Source organism: Cinclus cinclus, chromosome 24 (genome assembly GCF_963662255.1).
Source record: "Cinclus cinclus chromosome 24, bCinCin1.1, whole genome shotgun sequence".
Classification (NCBI taxonomy): Eukaryota; Metazoa; Chordata; class Aves; order Passeriformes; family Cinclidae; genus Cinclus; species Cinclus cinclus.
The window spans coordinates 7,254,125-7,277,069 of NC_085069.1; the positions used below are offsets into that span (position 1 = coordinate 7,254,125).

Here is a 22,945-nt window from a genome sequence, read left to right on the forward strand (position 1 = left end):
AGTTTGTCATGGCTTCCTTCTGGAAGCATGTCATGCAAGGACAGTCAACCCCTCTTGGACCAACCTCCCAGACCCCTGAGCTCACAGCAACACCCCACTCCCTCCAGTGCTCTTAAAGGGCTTCAGCGTTGTATTTTAACCTTTAACAAATTTATTTTTTTGACCCATAAAAAATAGCTTCAAATAAATGCAGCGTTAACACTTTGACCTGCCACTATGCCACATGCCAGGCACAATGCTAGTAGTGATAATGGAAATGGCCATCAGCACTGCACATGACTGTGACCCAGTATGTGGCACTGGGTGACCCAGTTTATTGGGAATGTTCATTACTTTTACATAGCTGAGTACACTGGCAAATGCTCTCTGAAACTCATTAGTGACCCAGGGCATCAAGGCTCAGCAGCAATGAATCCCTCTGCCTCTTCGTAAGGTAGGAGCACTCTCCTTTTATATGCCTGCAGCAACGTTAGTGATGCTTTGGATATGGCTTGGAGGATGGGGAGAAGAGCCTCTGGAGCCACCAGCTGTGTTCAGCATCAGCAAAATACACTAATGCAATGGATGTGCAGCTCCTCCACCAGCTGCTCTGCATGGGGTACAATCCATTAGTGCAGCTGAGCTGGGCTTCAGGTCCATTTGTTTAAGTGCTTCTACCACAAGCCACCACACAGCATCCAGAAACCTGAAGAATAAAGATGTTCAACGGGTTATTTAAAACTGGGTAGCCAAACCTTTAAAAAATCCTATGTGAGTAAAGGATAAACCTTCAGGGAAAAGGGAAGGTCAGCACGGTAGGACGGAGTAGAGCTCCTGCTTGTCAGTCAGCAGTTACTTAGTTCTAAAATTAATGATTTCTTAATCTCTGACATTAAGAGCTAAATGCAAACTTTGCCCCCAAGAATTTACTGAACAAAAGCCAGGCAGGAAAGTACAGCCCTGAGTAATTCAGAGGAAGAAAAGCAACTGTCTGTTCACCTTTCATTTCTGTCATCATAGATACACAACTTCTGAATATTGGGAAAAGTGACATTTTCAGAGGGAAGGGGAGTGGGTGAGAGGAAAACAAACTTCCCACCAGCATTCTGGAGCCTGCACCAGCCATTACCTAAGACTGTTTGTATATTATTAACCTGCTTTTGTAATGATCTGCATTTCTCCAGCACAGTGACCTCAGCCCTAAGAACATCTGAGAACATCCTGCTCTGGTCAGTGCAGGCAGAGGTGGAACACCTGCACACAGCTTTTTCCAGCTCCTCACATACGGTTCATCTAGCCCCTAAAATAACCCTGACAATTGTGGCTGTCCATCACTATCAACACCTTCTTCTATACTTCAATTCTGACTTTAGTGTAAACAGGAATACAAAACACACACATCCAAGAAATACTTTTCCATCCAGACTGACCGAAGGGTTCTTCTCTTCCTTTGGTTCTTCTTCCTTCAGCCAATTAGACAAAACCTTTTTAAGGAGGCCATCAGCAACTGTCTTTTTTTTTATTCTATAGCTACTGACACAGGATATGCTGTTCCTCTCTCCCCTCCTCCAGCACTAAAGGCACTTCCAGTCTTTTTTCTCCTTCTTTTCATTTTTGTGTTAAGACTTTGGAAAGCCTTTAGCTTATCTATATGAAGGTTTTCCTAAACTGTCCCCTCAAATGCTTGCTGGAGAACGTGGCATCAGAACGTGGCATTCAGATTTAGAAGGTGAATTATTTTAACCAACTCTTTTTGCTATTGTCTACTAGCCATTCAGTGTTTTGCTCACTAAGGGTTCAGCATCTTCAGAGCCCCAAAATTCTCATGATGCCTCAAAGGCAAGTCAGATGTGTGATAAGGACTGCATGCACAACAAAGACCTCCATGCTGTTATTTTAATGGATTTCCAATTCTGTTGCCAGGTCAGTAATGCTTCTTCCCCCACTGTCACTTGAGACGTCAGACCCCACAGCTGCTGCAGGAGAGGGGGTGTTTGTTTTATCGAGGAGGACATCACAGGGCACAGCTCTTTCCAAACAAATCAATTCATCTGCTGTTGACAGCCAGGATTCCTCAGAGGTGATGCTGAGTTGTGCTACCCCAGGAGGTTACTAGGAGTGCACTACACACATGACTCCCAGCTATCAGTTTGACAAATATCCTTAACCATTTTATTTGTCTTTATTTTGTTTCCTGATGCTTGCTAATCCATCAAACTCCCTGTTTGCAGTGTGCTGCACAGCCCCTCTGGAAAACGTTTTGATGCAATAAACCAAACTGCTGTTTATGACAAAGAATAAACAGGAACATGGAGCTCAAAAAATTAATTACAAAACTGAGCAAAACAAAAAAACCTCCTATTGTCTTCAGAACAATTTCCCTTCAGGGCAGGAAGTGAAGCTTTGAGTGAGGATTTAACCATGTGCTTTATTTCAATGCATGTCTGCATCCAACACACCTGGAAGTCACCCACTCTTCCTAAATAATAAACTACTAACACCTGGTTACATGTCTCTTCCAGCATCAGTTATCCAAGGATCAGTTATCCAAGGAATCACTTTTCCTAGCCAGGGAATGGGAGTGAGGCAGATGAGATGCTGGTCCCCAAGGATCCCAAAAAGGGTAACAGCAATGGGGGGAACAGACACAAGGCCTCTGAATACTGAATCAAGCCATGCTGCTGCTCTGCATCATCCCAGGAACTTTTGCTGAACATGATGGAGCTTTTTATAAGTTCCATGTGCTGTGTCAGCAATCCAGGCATAGGAAGAGATTCCCAGGGCTCTGAGGTCAACTCATCAGCTTTGGCATTGATCTGTCCATCAAGGCCTGACGTCTGAATGCTGGGGACTGTTATTTCTGGAATCTGCCTCCATTTAAAGTAGTGAAGATTTACTGGGAGATTTATGATCTTGCTCCCAGTGGGTAATCCACATAGTGCTGCAGGCACTATGGGCAGCACATCTCCCAACCTCAGCAGCTGTGTTCTGACACCAACACACTGGATTTATTCCACCAAAAAAATTTGGCTAAAGTACAAGCAGGACCTTAAAACCCTCCCTAAAGAGTCTGTAGCCAAGGTATAACAACCTGTTTTTACTTTAACTCTGGCTGTCAGGATTGTTTTTACCTCTTTCTCCAGTGATCAGAGATGCCAAAAACTTCTGTGAGTGATCTGTGTCATGGATGTGACACAGTGCTTGAAAGAGCCATATTCCTTCCCTTCTCCAGGAGGAAACTGAAGCTAAAACGGCATCCATTTATCAATTACATACTCAGCAGGATGACTTAAGCACTCAGGGGAAGTGATAGATGAGGTATCTTAAGCAGAGATAGCACACTTTACTGCCCTTTCTGGTAGTCTGCAGAGCTTCAGATTTGCAAGGAATACAATGACTAATGCATCCTGAACAAAACCAGACCTGGGCACTGAATTCCATTCAAGAACTCTGTGTGGAAGAGGAGAGTATCAAATCTTTGTATTTATTTACACAGCACATGCTCCCTGCCTGGCCATCTGGGTGCAGCAGGAAAGCAGAAAAGACCAGACAGTATCTGGCACAAAAAAGTCAAGCGAAACACGTCCTGGTAATAACTTAGAACAGACACTTTTCTTGCTATTTTCCTCTCCAAAGTCGGAGCAGGTGACAGGAAAGCATTAACTGCTCCCATCCTCCCAAGAGCTGGAGAAGGAGCAAGAGCTAAGTTCTTGGATTTCAAAGCAATAGAATGGCACCTTTCCACCACCACAGAATTAAGGTTACATCTCAGTAATACAATAAAATTCAAGCTGTAAATCTTGTATATATAAGTGATAGTGTTCCATATGTTCCATACAAAGCACACCTGCCAAAACAGCAAGGAATTTCTGTATTGTTCCAAGGGCTATGGCATACTTTGCAGAATTTTCTGAATAATTCCCGAGCGCACACACAGCATTAACACTCAGCCTGGGCCTTCCCCAAGTACAGTATCTGCCCTTTTCAAACAAAACACTGCTCTTTGTTCTCAGTGCGGAAGGAAAAGCACAATTATTTCTGTAATTGTGTCATATCCTAACATTTGCAATGAGAAAGTAGGGTGGCTGCTTGAAAGACAAATTCTGAGAGAAACAGGGAACGTATTTAATGTCGCGGGAGTTTCATTTTTAGAGAAGTAACTTTCCTAGGTAGTAAACTCCTTCCAGAAGCGTTTCTCGAGGCTCCCCAAGTGAGCATTTGAACGCATGGAGCTCCCAAGTGACGTCAAGCAGGAAAACCTCCAGGCAGCCCCGTTCAATCTGCCGTTTTCCCAAGGACCAGCGAGCCCCGAGCCGGGTGTTTCTGTACCTGCGAGGCCAATCTCCTCATGGCCTCCTCCTGGCGCCGGCGCATCTCGGGGGTCCCCGGGCAGCTCCCGCTCGTGATGGACGCGTGGGCAGCAGGCGGCTGGGCCAAGGGCAGCTCTCGGCTGGCATCCACATCTGGCCAAGGAAAGAGGTTAGGACAAGCACTAACATTGCTATTACAAACCAGGCAGCTGCTGTTTCCTGTGCACGGCACCTAAAGTACTTCCCACAAATACTTCAGGGATTTCCAGGCCAGAGGCTTCTCGAGAAACTTGCTTTAGAAGAAGGAAAGGACAACTAAGAAAAAGCCTTGAGCTTGTCTTATTCATCTTCCCCACTGTAATTTCATTGACTTTAAAATGATGACAATAATGGAGTGAACTGGGCCCTCTGGCAAGCTCTGCCTTCAGGTTTGGTGGAGTTGAGTGCAGAGCTCTCTTGCTCTGCATTTCTGCCAACAGACCTTCCCTTGTTATGAACAATCACTGGTTAATTTGGTTCCAAGTCCTCCTTCAGCACAGACAGCCAATTCTTCTGAATTACAGGGCTATTTTCTAACATAAATAAACGAAGAGCCCCAGCTAATGCAGCCATCTGAAGCCCATTAATTTAATCAGGAGGAGAGGAGCAGCACAAGGATCTGGAAAAGGCTCGCAAGCAAGTAATAAATTATCCTAGAATCATCTCTGGCAAATTTAACTGTGTTCTAGTGCATTTTAGCTGTTTCTTTTGCCTGGTAAAGCAGAAATTGACTTTACCAGCAGATCACTACAGAAGCTCATCCACCTGGCCTTTGTGGGTAACATTCCCAAACCATTTTTATTTTCACTCCAAAGTACTCATATGGAGGATTTTTGAATGATACCACAACGTGCAGCGCTTGGTGATGTCTAGTTATTGATTATTTTAGGAACACCACCACTCTAAAGTGCAGTCTGTACTGCCAGAGTATTCTCCTGACTGGATTGCTGCAGTGCTTCCCTGAGCTTGACTGGAAATAATAATGCAAATAATGACCCATTTAATGGCAAACAACAGAGGAGGACGACTGCTGCCTCCATAATTAAATCCTGAATGTGTTAGAATGAGGCACGTTCTTGATTCCGAGCATAACACCACTGTCACCTGTATTAATTTTCTGAGAGAGGAATTGGAAGCATGAGGCTGTATTCAAGCCTGTTTAATTAGCTGATTGCACAACTGCTGTAGCAGACTCAGACCACCTGATTAGCACGTATTAATTAGCAGAGATTTAATAAGCATAATGGATTTTTTTCTCAGCATGTGGAAAAAGAAATGACAAAGAAACTTATCAAAAATCAGAGATTAATCATAGAATATTCCAAATTGGAAGGGACCCACAAGGATCTTGCAGAATAATTATTAACTACTACTTGTGATCTCTTTAGGAAATCAAGTCAAAATAATTGTTGATTCTGAAGGTTTCCATCCTAGTAACTAACACTGAGGAATCATTCAGCTTTCAACTCCATGGACACACAACTAAACAATGCGTTAGGTGGGACCAAGGATCTTCATCATCTGTGGACAAAGGGTGCAGGGCACCTCATGTGAGAAATCCAGCTTTTAGTCCAGATGGAGTTAAGCACAGTTAACAGTTAAGCACATCTCTTTAGTATCCACCATCACCCTATGCAGACTGGGGACACACACTTGCAGCTGGTGCACTGCAGAGCTGCAGTTAAAACACAGAAACAAGCCCTGCCTTTCACTACACATTGTTCATTTAGCTCTGACAAGTGCCACTGTTGAACACGCCAGCCCCGCTGACATTTCAGCTCTTCTGACAGGGCAGGAGCACAGAATTCCAGTAAACAGATTTAACTACAGCTTCACGAAGATACAGTGAACTACATACTTAAAGAGACCTTCAGGTACCTAACTCAGTATTTTTAGTCCTGTCTTACTGAGAGCTGAGTGATTTTAAAATGTTGTCATCTCCACCTGCAAACCTGCCAGAGCATAGTGATGGGAGCTGGATGAGACCAGAGGAGGTGAAGCCATCTTGGGTCCTGAACCTATATGGGCTCGTGACTTGCATGGAATATCTATACCATGATCCCATGAGATAAACAATCCGTATGGGAAGAAAAATGCACTGGCATGGATTCATAATCATAGAACACTGGCTGCCTGATCCTGCTGGAGATGTCATGAGCAGGGGGATTTGACTACATGACCTTTAAAAGTCCCTTCAAACCCAAACCATTCTGTGATGCTATGATTCTAATATTGGAGTCTTCCCAGTCAGAGAAAGTTTGTGATGTTTCTAAGCCAGACAAGTCAGAGACAGACCACTCTGACTCTTCAAAAAGCAGCTTTGGAATGGGAGCAGTGTAAGAGCTGCCTGTAGCAGTACCTAGAGGGACTCCAAGGCAGCGGAAGAGGGATTTTACACAAGGGCATGGAGTGGAAGGACAAGAAGAAATGGCCTCAAGCTGAAGGAAGGTAGATTTAGATTAGATATTAGGAAGAAATTGTTCCCTGTGAGGGTGGGGAGGCCCTGGCACAGGGTGCCCAGGGAAGCTGTAGTTGCCCCATCTCTGGAAGTGTCCAAGGCCAGGCTGGATGAGGCTTGGAGCAAACAGGGACAGTGGAAGGTGTTTCTGCCTATGGCAGGGGGTTGGAACGAGATAACCTTTAAAGTCCTTTCCAACCCAAACCATACAAGGCTTCTATGACGTATTTCTCAAAGGTCCTTCCTTTGCTTGACAACAAAGACTAAGCTGATTTCTTGGGCCTGTAGAAAAATTGGGTCATTCCAGCCAAGACCACTTTAGAAGCCTTCTCTAAGTTTTGGAGACCCACGTGCTGCTGTCCTTACGTTTTGGAGAGGCATGGGGGCTATCTGAAGCAATCTGCCTCATCCTCGTGCCGTGGCAGCTGAGCGCGACCAGCCTGGAGACGATGGCAGTCTTGCCAAAGCCGATGTTGCCGACGATCACCACCCCGCGGTTGACGCCGGCGTTGGAGCTCTGCAGCTGGGCATCGATCTCGTGGAACACCCAGTCCCGGCCCACGAACACGGACTCCGTGGTGATGCTGGGCACCTCAAAGAGCAGTGGCTTCAGGGAGATGTCGGGGGGTCTGTAGGGCGCAAAGCGCACTGGAAAGGAGAAGGGGGAAGAACATCAACATCCACACCAGAGGGGAAAGCAGAGTTTGGAAACAGATGTTTATCTCACACAGAAATCTTTCTGCTACGAAAGGTGAGAAAAAAACACAATTTAGTCTAAAAAGGCTAAACTATTTTTTAGTGTTTCTAAGAAGCACATGAAACTCTCTTACCCACAAGGCAACAGTACTAAACACATACTGTGAGGAAAATCTCTTGGAAATTATAAAAACAACTTCAGGAAAGCATACCACTGCCATATTACATATACAGATCCACAATATATTGGGGGAGTGGGAACTATCCTCTCCTCCATCCCAAAGCTCACCCAAAAATCTTGGTTCTTCCCACCTTGCAGCACTGCTGACATTTGCTTTTTGGAGAAGAAAACCCACAGTACATCACAGCCATCAGCTTGTGCCTTGGGTTACAGCAACCTGAAAAGCCTAAAATTCCCAAGGATGAAAATAGGGAAAGCAAAAATTGCCTTCCCCATCCTATTAAAAACCTGTCACTGGGATGAATCCTTGTCACACTCTTAGTGCTGAGATTCCTCTATTGCTCCCCTGCTCAAAAGAACTGATTTAACAAAAAAACCAGCAGAGACAATCTTCCATTTAATCTCTCTCATTGGGAGTTTGGAACACTGGGAACAGACAGTGGGCTGTAATATGTCCCCCAGCACAGAGCCAGAAATGCCTTCACTATTTCAGCCCAGTGCCAAGATTAGGGATATTAAAATTAAACACAAGTTTAGGATTTCCAGCTGGATCAAAGAGCTGCCCAGATTGATGCAACTGCACAGCAACAGCTGCAAAATGCAGTGTTTCAGGGAAGAACCCTGAATTGTATGTAACTGCACATGCAATGACATGAAAACATTTCTGAACAGTGATGGTTTGCATTTTTACATCTTTTTCTCCCTCTCTTTTTAAGAACAGAACAGCACCTCAGGTAGGATCAGAAACAATTTTTAAAAAATTCAAACACTGCTGCTATTCTCATGCAAATGTCATAAAAAAGTGGGGGGGAAACAAAATGCAGAAGGAATATGTAGTGCTACAAGGGTTTTAAAAGTGTGTCTGGAAAACAATTTGATTCTGTTCCTACAATAAAGTTGAATGTTTTGGATGCAATCACTGCAAATTACACAGCCTTGGCAAGCTGCTGCCTCTGAACATATGGAAATTTGGTCTGTCAAACTTTGCTTTCTTCACTTACTGCCTTCTAATGCACTTCTAGAACTGCCTCAGCAGCCAGGAGGATTTCATTATAGGCTGTCATCCAAAGCTCACAAACCTACTCTTTGGGGGGCTCATGTGTTTGGTACAAAGTCCAGCTAGACTGTACCGGGTCGAGCACGTTGGGTGAAAACCCAGCCTGTGCCTTCCAGCTCCCCAGTTCCTCACCCTAAGGTGGTGGGCTCAAAAAAAGACCCCTAGAGAACAGGAAAGTTTCATATGTGGCCAAAAGAAACCCCTGTTCTATGCAGAGGAGAATAAACCAGTCTCATGGCACAGAAACAACCTGAAAATATCCCAAGTGAGCTTTCTCGGCCACTTACTCATCTGTGCAGCAAAAAATGATGGGGCTGAAGCATTAGCCTGGTGATCTGCTGCAGAGTCAGGACTGTCACACTGACAGCTTAAGCACATGGTGGAAGACTGAGCTCAGATTAAGAGGGATGTAAATTGAAGGGTGGTCTGAAATCCCAAGGACATGGAGCAAATCAAGCTGGAGCTGTCTGGGAATAAGCAAAACACTAAAATGTCAGCCCCAGCTCCTCTTCTCATTGCTAACATCTTGTTTGTGGAATTTGCCACAAAGTGCCACAAAATTTTCCCCTCTCGAAAGGCTTTTAGAAATCAAAGAGCTGCCTGAATACGGGCATTGTGAGCATCCTTACAAGTGCTGGCTGAGCTGGTGGCCCTGTCACTGCACTGGGCCCCTTCCCCACTGGCACACTGCAGAATGCAAGGGGGAACTGCAATCCCTGGCCTTGACTGAAAAAATAAGAAAAAACAGTAGTAGTCCATAAAATTCCTCATTTTTAGTAATTTATCAAAGTATTAAGCCTGAGGAAACCAGTGGAGAGCTGGAGGTATTCATCCTGGAGAACAGACAAGAGAAGGTTCTGGAATGACCTTACTGCAGCCTTTCAGTGCCAAAAGAGGCTCCAAGAGAGCTGCAGAGGGACTTTGGACAGGGGTGTGAAGGGACAGGACAAGAGGAAATGGCCAGGGGGCAGGGCTGAATATTAGGAAGGAATTGCTCCCTATGAGGGTGGGCAGGCCCTGTGGCTGCCCCTGGATCCCTGGCAGTGCCCAGTTCCAGGTTGGACACTGGGGCTTGGAGCAGCCTGGGACAGTGGAAGGTGTCCCTGCCATGGCAGGGGTGGCTCTGGGTGGGCTTTAGGGTCCTTTTCAAGCCAAAGCATCCTGGCGTTCTGGTTTTCACGTGGACATGGGTGAAGTGGCTGCTGCCCCAGCTCTCCGTGTGCTCCTACCTCTGAGGTCCTGCTGGGCCCGGGCACCGGCCACGCTCTGCCGCGGCATCCGCAGCGACGTGCGCAGGGGGGTGTGCCTCTGCTCATCCAGGTAAGCCAGATCTTCCAGGTGCGCTGAGCTGGTGGCTGCCACGAGAAAGCAAACAAGTACATCACACCTGGCTTTTGGGTCTCATGCTCTGGTTATTGTATTTTTCAGTTTTTAATGAAAATACATGGAGATGCAACTACCTTGAGACAACAGAGCTGACGTGAACCATTTTCCCTAGGAAGAAGTGAAGTGTTTTAGAGACTTTTTCTTATGCTTCATTGGTATTTGCTCTGGTCTGATCTCCTGCTGATGTTCCCAAATAAAAGAAAATATATGGAAAATGGAGACATGGAGTCTCTCCCATCTGATCTCTCTGATCTGATCTGAGTTCTGCCAATCACAAACTCAGTCATGTCTGTGCAAAGCTGACAGAGACACCCAACACTAAAGCCCATCCAATGCCACCCCTGCCATGGCAGGGACACCTCCCACTGTCCCAGTCTGCTCCAGCCCCAGTGTCCAACCTGGAATCGGACACTGCCAGGGATCCAGGGGCAGCCACAGCTGCTCTGGGCACCTGTGCCAGGGTCTGCCCACCCTGCCAGGGAACAACATTGTGTTGTAAGAACTGCTCCCAGTTGTAAATAGCTCAGTGACAGCAGGGACACAATACATTCAGTGACTGCGCTTTGTAAGCTGCCACAAAAATGGGCATTTTTGTGATGTTTTGGAAGATATTTTGGGACAACCTTAAAAAGAAAAAAAAAAGCTAAAAAGCAAAAAAGGAGGGAAAAAAGCCAGCAGGTATAAGTTCCTCTATGCTTTGCTTCCCAAAAACAGACTGTATACAAATTCAACTGCATTTGAAAAAAGAGTAAGAGAAGAGCCTGTTTTAGCAAAGCTGTGAATTTGTGATTACCTTAATATGCAGAATACCATGGAATACCATTAAAAGAAAGGCAGCTTTTTGCCCCACTCCCAGCTACAGTGTCTCCACACTGATGACCTTGAGGCTCAAAATTAATATACCTATTTTCTGGTGAGTTAATTTTCAGTTGGATTAGTCAACTAATCTGGTTTATCAAGTAGTTACCCAACGTGTCACTGGAGCAAGGACATGGAATTGGCAACTCAGCACTAACTCTTTGAGCAACGTCACATTTGCACACAGACTTAAATCAACCCTGAAACTGCACTTGGTTTCCCTATCCCTTCATTCAGGCACAAAGATAATGAGGTTAAACCTTTTGGGGAAAACCACCCACATAAATCCATTACTTAAACCCAGTAATTTTCTGGCGCCATAAGCATATAGGAGCTAATATGTGATAATTTGATGACAAAACGTTAAGCCAAATCTTGAATTCTCATCATAGTTACTTCCACAATTTAACCTGGGATACGAAGTGTGTTAGCTGACATAGTACTTCAAAGCAGCAAAATCTAAACCAAATAAACAAACATCTAGAAAGGGAAAGGTGTACTTGAACTTCACTGGATAGCTAATTTCCTCTTGAAATAGTATTTGCCTCTAAGTGCACCAAGCAAGTCAACAACTTCCAAAGACAATTAAATCGACACACATGTATTTAAATTTATGGTTCCCAGCCTGCTCTGTTTGCTTTGGAAGATGTTTACACAGTGTTATTTATAAGGAATTCGTCTAAAGCAAGCAGGCTATGCAAGCAGAGTTTTCAAGTATTTTTCTATCCCCTCTCTCCAGACTGAAATCTCAGATTTTCAGCCTGTGCTGCGCTTCCATGCTCTGGGCTTGTACTTCACCATCTACAGATCTCATTTCTACATGACTTTTAGGTCTGTGACTGGCTAAAGTGGGATTAAAAAGGAAAACTAATCCAGTTATGCAATGCAGCCTGGTTCACCAAGGGATGCTGATTTAACAAACAATCCCAGGCTCTGGGGTACCTATCAGAATTGTCTCTGGGCATTCTGGAGCAGCATTTGCCAGGACTCAGAATTCAAAGTGTGAATTTCTCCACAGGTCTACACAGACACATAGACAACACAGAAGTTACCTAGCAAGAGAAAAATATGGGGCAATAAAGGAACAGGGAGTAATTCCAGGCAAGCAGCTTTGCAGCAAAGCTTTAATATTTCTAATCCCATCTCTTTTTTTCTGCCCTGCTGTTACCAGCTGCAGGGGAATGCTCAGCAGGCTGGTAAAAGACATCAATAAGGTATGGCACAGCATTTAGAATGTTGCAAAGAGCAGACATGAATTTAAATGAAAAGAATGTTGCTTTTATGCCAAGACAAAAAATGTCAGTCACCAGCAAATGCCAGGTGCTGTGAGTGTGAGATGTTTGTGGCACAGTCCATCATGAGAGATGAGACCCAGAGCAAATCTTCTGTAGACAGAAAGTACCACCATTCTCTTAACTCCAGAACTCTTCAGCTCTTCAGAGAACATGAGACACTTGCTTTTACTTGCAATGAATCCTTTGAAAGAGTAGAAATGGCTATGATGTCTTGACACCTTAAACTGAAGACATTTGCATTGTAATGACAGTAAGGAATCTGTTTTTTCTTCTAAAACATGTTTTCCTATAATCTTGTTGCACACTTTTGTAAGAAAGGGATCATAAACTGCTGGAATAACCATTGAACACCATCAGAAACAGTTTTCTACAGACGAATTTTCCATTCAGAATCAGTAAGTCAAACAAAAAACCAATTTTTGTCATTCTTAAGGATGATGACTCTAGGAAGGAGATTTCATCTTGGATAAGGAAACACAGGAAGGAGTGTGGCATCTGTGTGCTGTGTCTGGCTCTGACCTAAAGGCAAAACCAGTAATTTCTTACCTGCTACTGAATTTGGCCGTGGCATAAGGTAAAGAGGAATTGACTGCACGGACTGGGACAGGACTGTCTCCAGGTTCCTCTCGGGGATTTTGTTGAGGCTGTAGGTGGAGGCTGACATGTTCTCATCCACGCGGTACAGGCAGGAGTCCATGCTGGATTTCTGGGATTGCCACTGTTTCAGGTTTCCCCCAGATCCAAGTTCCTTACTGCCTTCCCCTCCATACTTAGTGCGTTCTACATTTTCAGAGTAACTTGTCAATGTAGCTGGAAGGAAGAAATTACAAACAAAATGAGTAACAAAGCAAGAATGGCTTGAACACACGCTGCTCAATGCTGAGCTGAGCCAAGCAAAAGCCTACAATGATCTTCATCATATTTTCCACATCCACATAAATCAGAGATTATGGATTTTAGTTTAGTGATACTGTTTCTGCTTACGACTTCTAAAAGAACATTTAAGCTCTAATGTTTCGGCTCATACCGTTAAAACCCATTTGTAATTAAAAAGAGTATTAAAAACTCTGTGCTGCATTGTGTTCAAATACACCATTACAGAAAGAATAGAAATTATCTAGGAGGAAACATCACCATGGCTCCTCACGTCTTTTAATTGGCATCATAGTTTCTACCTTTCCATTTCCAGGAAATGTTTGCAGAAGTTTGCAAGAAGTTTGCAAGCTCTGACAATGAGAAGCCTCCACTGACCTGCCAGAACAACCAGCTCCCATGGATAAGTTTGGTTCAGAAACTGAATCCCTTATTTCATTTGACTGACAGAAAGTTTTTATGAAGTTTTAACTGTAATCCACTCAGTTTCCCCTATATTGGGGATGAAATTGTTGCTATATTGACCTTCCTATTGGGAAATGACAACACTCAGTTGATGCAGAACATGCTCTCCCATTTGTATTTTCTCTTCTGGATTCCAGCATAGTTACCCCCTGGCTATAAACCCCTTTTGGGCTATTGACTTTCCTCTCATCTTTAGTCCCCAGTATATTCATTCAAGGTCATAATCTTAGTCAGTGAGACAAGGTCCCAACACTCACACAGCTTATCTGAGTGTGTTAGAGACTCACAGAATGGTTTGGGCTGGAAGGGACCTTGCAGAACTCCCAGTGCCACCCCCTGCCATGGGCAGGGTCACCTTCTACTATCCCAGGCTGCTCCAAGCCCCATCCCCAACCTGGCCTTGGACACTTCCAGGAACAGGGCAGGAGCAACCTGGGATAGTGGAAGCCACAGCTCCTCTGGGAAACCTGTTCTTTATCCATCCTAACAGACTCCACAACAGCTTCAATCTCCACCCTTATTTCAATGGCTTGGTGACTACTGGGTTTCTTTCTAGGGAGTGGGCTCAGTATCTTTGCATTCCATCCGATGTTCCAAAATTCAGTTGCTCACAATGTATTTTGAAATTGAAAACCAACACATGCAACTGCTAAGAACTGGTATTTATTTGCTGGCATTTATACATAGGCTTGCTGTCAGGTAAACATATTTATGATTTAGGATAAAAAAATTAGATAAAAACAGAAAACAGCTGTTCACACACTTCTCTTGCTCCCTCAAATTGTCTGAGAAATATGTTTGAAACGATTCTCTATAAAAACTCCATTTCAAAGACTGGGTTTGCATACCATGTTTTCTATTCACAGAAAAAAACCCCCACTGATCTATTAGAATCTATTAATTTTAAATGCCTATCTCAGTATATGTTTAATTAGTCTGTAGAAACAAATCAGCAACTGACATCAGCCATCTTCAAACACATGAAACTGAGGAAAAACAAAATAACCATATGTCAAAATAAGTTTTCTCTAAGTTAAACAACAAAAAAGAAAAAGGAGCTGTTAAGTCCTGCTGCCCCTTTTTCTAATCAACAATTTGTGTTCATTTTAAACATAATTTTCTCTGGTTTACACTAAAGCTGTTTTATGTGCACACACATCATTGAATCAGGTATTTAGGACTGTTCCCTGTGGATTAATTTACCTGCTGAACAGCCCTGGATGATCTAAGTGCTGCTACACACGTTGAAATGATGGGTCTAAGGATTTAATCTCTTCTAGGAGTATTTTGAACAAAAATAATTTTAACTTTAATTAAAAAGCAAAAGCATCAGGTTAGCTGTGAGTCAGCAACATGAGCTGACATGCTGAGCACATCTCCCATACTGTGACCCCCCCAGACTTGCTCAGACACTACACCTTCACTGTGACAAGAGGAGAAAGCATATTTCAGAAAGATAATTTCATAAAATTTATATTAGCTGCAACTACTAAGATGCAGAGTGATATTTGGGGAAGAAAAGTTGCGAACGCCAAGTTGGTAGATAAATACAATGAAAGTGCAAAGATTTGGGAAGCCCTGAAATGGTAAGGGAGTTGGATCAGGTGATCATTGTAGGTCCCTTCATACTGCAATAGTTCCATTCCATTCCATTCCATTCCATTCCATTCCATTCCATTCCATTCCATTCCATTCCATTCCATTCCATTCCGACAGGATCAGAGGAAACAGCCTAAAGTTGCACCAAGGAAGGTGAAGGTTGGATATCAGGGAAAATTTCTTCACTGAAAGGATGGTGAAGTCCTGGAACAGGCTGTCCAGGCCAGTGATGGAAACACCATCCCTGGAAATGTTCAGAAAACATGTGAATGTGGTACCTGGGGGCAGTGCAAGGGGACTGGAATTAGCTGGTCTTTAAAGGTTCCTTCCAGCAAAAAACACTCTATAATTCTATGATTTTTAAACACAAAGATACCTCATTGATCAAAAGCTCAAAAAAATTGCAACCTTTGAACTGACAGCGTGCGCTAAAATGGGAGGAGATAAACTGAGGAACTCAAATCTATCAAAGAGCAGGAATTTCGGCCTTCAGTCATCTGCAGAGAGGCAGATCTTTCAACCCCAGTCTCCAAGGAACCCAGTGCATCAGGGCACAGATGGGATGTGTTGGGGGTACTGCAACAGGAAACCACTGGGACAGGACAGGCTACCAGGGAGCACTTGGGGCTCTCCAACTGCTAAATCCAGATAAAAAAGCACAACCCTGGTGAAAAAAATATCAGAACTGTGCCATGCCTGGGCCCTGATCCATTGGGTCACACCACCACAGTGCATGTTGGCAGCTGCTGGGAGCAAACAGGACACTGCAGGGATGGAGAAGGATGGGACAGCATGTGAGTCACACGCAGAACAGGAGAAACCTGACATGCACAAACAGCTGAGGTTCTCTATAGCACCAAAGTAATACCACAGGGACATAAACACAGACGTGTGCATATAGATCTATGTATTTATAGATACATAGCTGTGTCTAAAGTCTCCACTGGCACAGTCTCACACTATTTAATGAGAGCAGCAACAGAATTTGAGGCATCCAGATCATGGGACTGCTGGAAAACACGCAGTGAATGACGTCCCGTGGAAAGCCCCTCGGATGAGCGTGCAGGCAGTGGTGCCCATCTGCAATCCTGTCTGCAGATTTCCCCTGGGAATTGCTGCATCTCTGTCCCCATGATCCCAACCCACCCACAGCACCAGCACCACCTGCACCAGCTTCAAGCAGCTTTGCAGGCACACGGACTGTGGTGCCAGAGGGAACACACTCCAGAAGTGCTGGAGTCACTTCACAATCTCATCCTGCTTTGAGCACTCAAGATATACTCCTCTGTTCCCTCTGTCAAACTTTTGTTTTCCACCATGGCTTGTTTCCCTTGGAAATAGAAGTTCCGATTAGAACTTTTTGCAAATAATACGAGTGAAATATTTTTATTTCTTTGGGAAAATAAGAAAGCTGTACCAAAGCAGAAGCAGCTCCCCCCCCCCCCCCCCCCTCAGACAGCACCTCAGAACTACAGACAGCACTACACTTCTCAGGACAGTTTTGTATATTTACAGGTCACAAATATTATTCCTCATTTGGTTGCAAGCTGGCTTATGCCCTGGGAGGTTTTCAAGCGAACGTGTCTTTAGTCAAACACACAAGGGAATTTTTACCATCCCATCCAACTCTCCTCAAGGCAAAGACTGTGCCTGGAAAACATCAACCTTTACATTCACCTTCCAGCATTAACTGTGGGAGAAGCAGTTTTTGTAGGTCCCACATGACAATGACCAACAGCTGTAACATTAATTATATGTAAAGATTTATAGCACCTCAAGTAAGAAACAGTGATTTTGTTGATTTAAAGAAATAACTGCAGCAAAGCAGTGAGCTTTCATAGGTACACTGCAATGAGCTACAAACCCAGCCTGAATTTACCTCATTTCACTTCAGCACTGCTTGCCTCATTCCATTAGAGATGTCCCAGCTAACACGTACAAGTTGGCAAGGAGTGATATAAATTTTTTACCCTCATCTGCATCAGCTTCCATAAACTCAGCCACAGAAGGATACACCTAAATATAGCCACATCACCCCCAACCACTCCAGCTGCCAAACAGAAACATTTGGCAGGCAGAAAGTGTAAGTGGAAAGCGTTCCTAAGGGAAGGCAGCAGCCTCTGGCAGTCACATGTGGTCTGTGCCCCAAAAACCCTGGCACCTTTTGAACATTATTCTCTGCTGGACACCACCAGGCAGTGAGTTTACGGCATCTCCATGCAAAAAAACTAAACCCAAAACCCCTGAGGTCTGTCCTGCTCAAGGCTTGAGGCCAAAACCCATACCACTTGCTGGCTATTTAACTTCCCTTTCAACAGTGGTTTCAAACAGGAGAAAAAAAATTAGGATCACTGGTTTAATTCATAGAAACAATCCCACAAATAGTCAGAGATTAAAAAGGCAAAGCCATTTCTGTGTCAGGCCTGGGGGTGTTATAAATCATGGTGAGCACGCAAAGGTCTTAAAACAAAATGAAAAATACCTCAACAGTAGCATTACCTGACCCTAAATCTGTTCTGTGCTAGATCTGAATTCCCTGCTGCACCAGCTGACAAGCAGGATGAGGAATGGGATGATTGCCTTGCAGGGCTCTCTCCTGGCTGGTAGTCAGGCTAGAAATGCAAGGTGTGGGTAAAACAGCACTGCAACAGAGCGAGACCCTCCTGAGCCCACCTCCCTGCAAACACTGAGACACAACGGCTCAGCAAGCTGCAGTTTATTCTTGCAGAAACAAGGTAATTAATGCTGTAAAGCACAGTCCACTATTGTAGACATGAAAGAAATCTGTTCAAAAGGTCCAACCCTAAAACAACCTTAACGATCTTTAACAAAACATCAACTCGTCCCCCGCCGTATGTTATTTAAACATGCCCCTTTTACAGAGTACACATGCACATCTGGAGTGACATCTCTGCAACAGAGAGGCACCAAAACTAGAGGCAATGGCTTATGGAACTGCAGGAGTGGCCACAAGCCATAAGCTGGCTCTTAACCTTGCCCAGCCTGACTTTATGCTGAGCTTTCTCTCTACAAACATGTTCCTACATAAAATATATGAAGGGGCTGGAGCGTGTCCAGAGGGAGGTCAAGTCTGGTGAGGAACAGCTGAGGGAGCTGGGGCAACTCAGCCTGGACAAAAAGAGAGTCAGAAAGACCTTACTGCTCCCTACAACCACCTGAGAGGGGTATTGGTACCTGGAGGGTGGGGGACTGTCAGGGCTTTGGGTGGGTGGTGGTGAGCAACTGTTTGTTATTTGCACCACTTGTTTATCACTGCTTTATCTCTCCTTTTAATGAAACGAAGAAAGAATGGAATTGAGATTCACAGAGGTGTCCTTTTGTGTGTACACAAAGACAGTGTACTCTGTGTGGTTGGGATTCTGTGCCTGCACTGATTTCGCTCAAGAGCTGATGAGAAACCTGAAAAGTTAGCTCCCTTTTCACTGCCTGAACCATCATCCCCTTCACCTACAACAGGAAGGTGCCACCAGTCACTGGTATGAGACATTTTTCAGGAAGCTCCTCTTTGGGGAATGAGCCCAACTAGATGTTGAGATTCCAAAAGAGATCTGTAATCCTCAGAAATGTTATTCATTATTAACAGAGCATTTCATAGTACTGATGATAATGTCAGAATTCAAATGCTTTAACTGTAAGATCACAAAAATATTTAACCTGAGTTAAATTTATCTTGATGTGCCTTTAGAGCTGCTCCTTGTTCACTTCCCAAGGCAGATAAAGTTGGAAACAAATCCATCTTGTTTCATTATCAGCAGCATCTATTCTGCTTAGCAGCATCTATTCTGCTTAGCAGGTGCTTAGGTGAATTTATTAACAAACCTATTTTTAACCCATAAATATACATCTGTAGAAGGCAGCATCTTGATAAAAGCTCAGGAATAAGAGGAAAAAATAGCAAAAAAATGAGTAATTGGAAGAAGCTATATACCAGGGACTCCCAGGAGGGGATAGAGCTCCTTTTTATGTTATTTTCCACCAAATAAATCCACAAAATCTAAGTGAAGACATCTGGTCCATGTGGTACCAGACCTGCACTTCACTGCAGCAGCAGGGCCAGAGGATTTCCACTGCTCACTGCTTTCCCTTTTAAGCTGCTTTTCCCTCATACCTGTGTCCCTGAACAGGATGATCCCCTGACAATTCAGTGGGGAACAGAGTGCAGATCATCACAGGGAAAAAGTTTCAACTTGGGGGTTATGAACACACTTCTACAGGAAGATGCCACAAGGAAAACAGTCTTTCCTTAGGAGATTGCTGCTAATGACATAAAGTGCTGCTTGAACATCACTTGGATAAGCTTTGCATACTGGCAAGAAAAGTTTGCTGGTTATTTCAAAGGATTGCTATGACTGGTGGAGGTTTTCCTGTATTCTGCTGCATTCCAGCAGCAAAGCTTCCAAGCTTGCACTGGAGGGGCTGTGAGGTGCAAAGTTCCTCCAGAGCAGCACAATTCTCTGACCAGTTTTCTTTTCAGTAGCAGATTTTTGAACATTAACAGTTGGCTGCTTTTACACAGAGAGAGCCAAAAAATCCTGGAAGCTACTCAGAGGTTACAGTCAGGTCAGGATTTTCACCACCCATTCTGTTTTACATGGAAAGGATTCCGTGGCATCCAGGAGAAAGGGCTGACTTGCTCCTACCTCTCCTCTTGGCTCACCTTCTGCCCCATTCCACATTGCTTTTCCTCTACAAATAAAGAACATCTGAATTGGAAGATCTGGACCTTGTAACATTTTTTTTATCCTTTCAGCCTTTGATCAGCTCTTAGAACCAACTGACAGCCTGGGCAGAGGCAGGACCCAGTGGGGGTCAAACATCCACCTGTACTCACCATGACCCTCCAGCCCAGCCCAGCTTTGGGGCTGGATGTGGGAGTACGTGCAGCTCTGAGGGTGGGACATGGTGAGAAGGGAAGCAATGTGGTGGGATCCTGCAGTGACTTTTCCCAGGATTCATTAACCTACTTTGGCACACAGCTCAGAATAGCTCACCCATTTGCATTTTAAGATCACGCAGGCAGAAGTGCTGCGAGGGTTGCTGTGGCATCTAGGAGCTGAACTAAGCCCAGATTTCCTGATAAGCCAAGCAAAATGGTAACCTCTAGTGCAACTAACTTCCCTAAATTATCAACCTGACCCTTTTTGTTTTTCTAACACTACATAAATTGTTGGCAAAATAAAATCTTCTTAAGCTGGGAAATACTCAACCTAGGACATGTGGCAAAGACATGCAAGTGACAACCATCCTGTTTGATGTCGTACAAACATTAATGTTTTCCCATTGTGCCTGTACAGTTACTTGAACAGAATTAATCTCTGTATGTTATTTTCTCCAGGTTCTTTACACTTGCAACCCACAGATCATTCAAATGAAAACCCTGCTACAGCACCTACAGAAATTCACAGAAATTTGTGATAATTTAGTTCAGCTCCTGCCCAAGGCTTCCTCTTGCACCATTTAAACAAGTTCCAAATGTAAATTAATTGATGCAAAGTTCTCAACCTCATACCTCCAATTTTCACCAACTACTGTGTAGCTTTACCTATGAGGAATGGAAGATGGAGGGGTACAGATCACCTTGGTCACTGCAGTATTAACCTGAATAATGCAAAACCATCCCCCTAATTAGCAAACACAGAGAAATAATATCTAAATAGAGCACTGCACCCAGCTCAGGGGTCCCCAATGGAAATGAAACTGCTGGGGTGAGTCCAGGGGAGGTCACCGAGTTGATGACATGCCTGGAATCCCTCTGCTCTGGAGCAAGGCTGTGACAGCAGGGGTTGTTCAGCCTGGAGAACAGAAGGCTCCAGGGAAAGCTCAGAGCCCCTTCCAACGTCTAGAGGGGCTTCAGGAGAGCTGCAGAGGGACGTGGGACAAGGGATGGAGGGACAGGACAAGGGGGAATGGCTTCCCACTGCCAGAGGACAGGGTTAGATGGGATACTGGGAAGGAATTGTTCCCTGGCAGGGCGGGCAGGCCCTGGCACAGGTGCCCAGAGCAGCTGTGGCTGCCCCTGGATCCCTGGCAGTGCCCAAGGCCAGGTTGGACACTGGGGCTGGAGCAGCCTGGGACAGTGGAAGGCATCCCTGCCCAAGGCAGGGGATGGAACGGGATGGTCTTTAAGATCCCTTCCAACTCAAACCATCCTGGGATTCCCTGACTATAAACCAACCCTAGTTAGACCAGCCCAGCACACTGGGGCTCAGCCAGCAGCAGTAAGGAGGAGGAGGAGGAGCAGAGCCCAGCACTCACCAATGATGCCGCTGTCTCTGCTTTCCAGCGTGGACGTGGGGCTGGTGACAGCCCCGTAGGAGCAGTCCTTGGCCGTGGCGCCGGCGCTGGTGGGCGGCAGCGTGGAGCAGGGGCTGCTGGCGGGCGGCGAGGCCGTGCTGCTGGTCAGCGTGGAGCAGGGGCTGACGCGCTGCGCCGCCGCTGAGCTCTGCAAAACGGGGAAGCAGGAACACGTCACTCGCCACGGGCACTGCGAGGGGGAGTCTTTCTGTAGCTCGCGCTTGAGGATTTGCTCTGTTTGGCGAGGTCGAAAAGTGCTTTACGGTTCAAACTGAAAACATCCGCCAGGCCACCCCCCACCTGTGGCAGACACTGGGCTCGTTTTCTCCTTCGTGCTTCCACCTTCCACGTTCAGTAGGACCACAGGAAACATAAATAGCGGTATTTACCGACAGCCTGATTCCATACTTGAGTGGGAGTTTTGGTTGTTTTGTTAGCATTGAACTGAAAGCTTAAAAGAAAAAAGTACAAATAAGCAAAAACTGTGACAGAGAGGTAAATTCCGTGCCTCTGATGAAGTGGAGGGCTCTGGGGCGGGAAGCAGTGTGATCTCACCTTTACTTACAGTTACAATTATCGTACCCAGGAAATCCTACGAAGACTTCTGGGCCATTTCCATCTGCTCAGAATCCTTGTGGGGCTGCAATTTTTATTTTGCTCTGCAAATGTTTCCTCCTTTCCAGGGAAACAACAGAGATCCCTTATCTAGATACCAGATGGCCCTTCCATGCGCAGGCATCTTTCCCCCACCAGATGAAGTTTAAACAAACCCTCAATAATATGGAAAATAAAGCAGCACAAAGAAGATGCTATTTCAAAAGTGATTTTTGGTAAGACCCTATAGGATACTGTGTGCAAGGAACCTGGAGGAGTTAATCCATCTGATCCCATGCAGGGAGATGGATTTATTAAAAATCCAAAATCATTCCTGAATTCAATTTGATCTGTGACAAAGCCCTTGTTTTAAGCACAGGGTACGGGATATAGAAGCTCCCCCTTGAAAAGGTTCTCCCTGCTGAAGACACATCCTGGAGCCTCTGCAGGGGACAAACCTGCTATGCAGGGTCAAGGGGGCTGGCAAGTGCAGGTGGCTTCTTGTGTACCCAACACACCAACTTCATCACCCTTACACTGGGCTTCAGAACATTTTCTTTTTAAATAAACGGGCAATTTCAACACTTTCCTTGCACAGGAATGACTGACAGAGCAGGCACCCACTCACAGGGTGGGCAATGGAGGAGCCACACCCTCAGGAGGGTCAGTCCATCACCCCTCAAGGATGGGCAACCAATAATCATTAAAAAATGGGAGTTTCAGCACATGATCCTCCCTCAAGTTCATCTTCAGGGTTTTGCAGAGGGGAGTGACCCCATGTCTCACTAGTTCAGGGGACAGTGCAGAGCACAGCCAGGTCTCCTGCACTGCTGGTGTTGG

General features: G+C 44.9%; 1 protein-coding gene across 1 annotated transcript in view; it reads right to left on the reverse strand.

The window, feature by feature from the left end:
- Positions 1 to 22,945, reverse strand: part of TANC2 (tetratricopeptide repeat, ankyrin repeat and coiled-coil containing 2) — a 120,890-nt gene that overhangs the window by 38,920 nt on the left and 59,025 nt on the right. The window contains exons 8-12 of the mRNA XM_062507951.1: positions 21,473 to 21,659; positions 12,806 to 13,069; positions 9,950 to 10,075; positions 7,153 to 7,434; positions 4,309 to 4,442 (exon numbers count right to left, since the gene is read on the reverse strand). Of these exons, the coding sequence (XP_062363935.1) occupies positions 4,309 to 4,442; positions 7,153 to 7,434; positions 9,950 to 10,075; positions 12,806 to 13,069; positions 21,473 to 21,659 (993 nt within the window). The remainder of the gene's footprint in view (positions 1 to 4,308; positions 4,443 to 7,152; positions 7,435 to 9,949; positions 10,076 to 12,805; positions 13,070 to 21,472; positions 21,660 to 22,945) is intronic.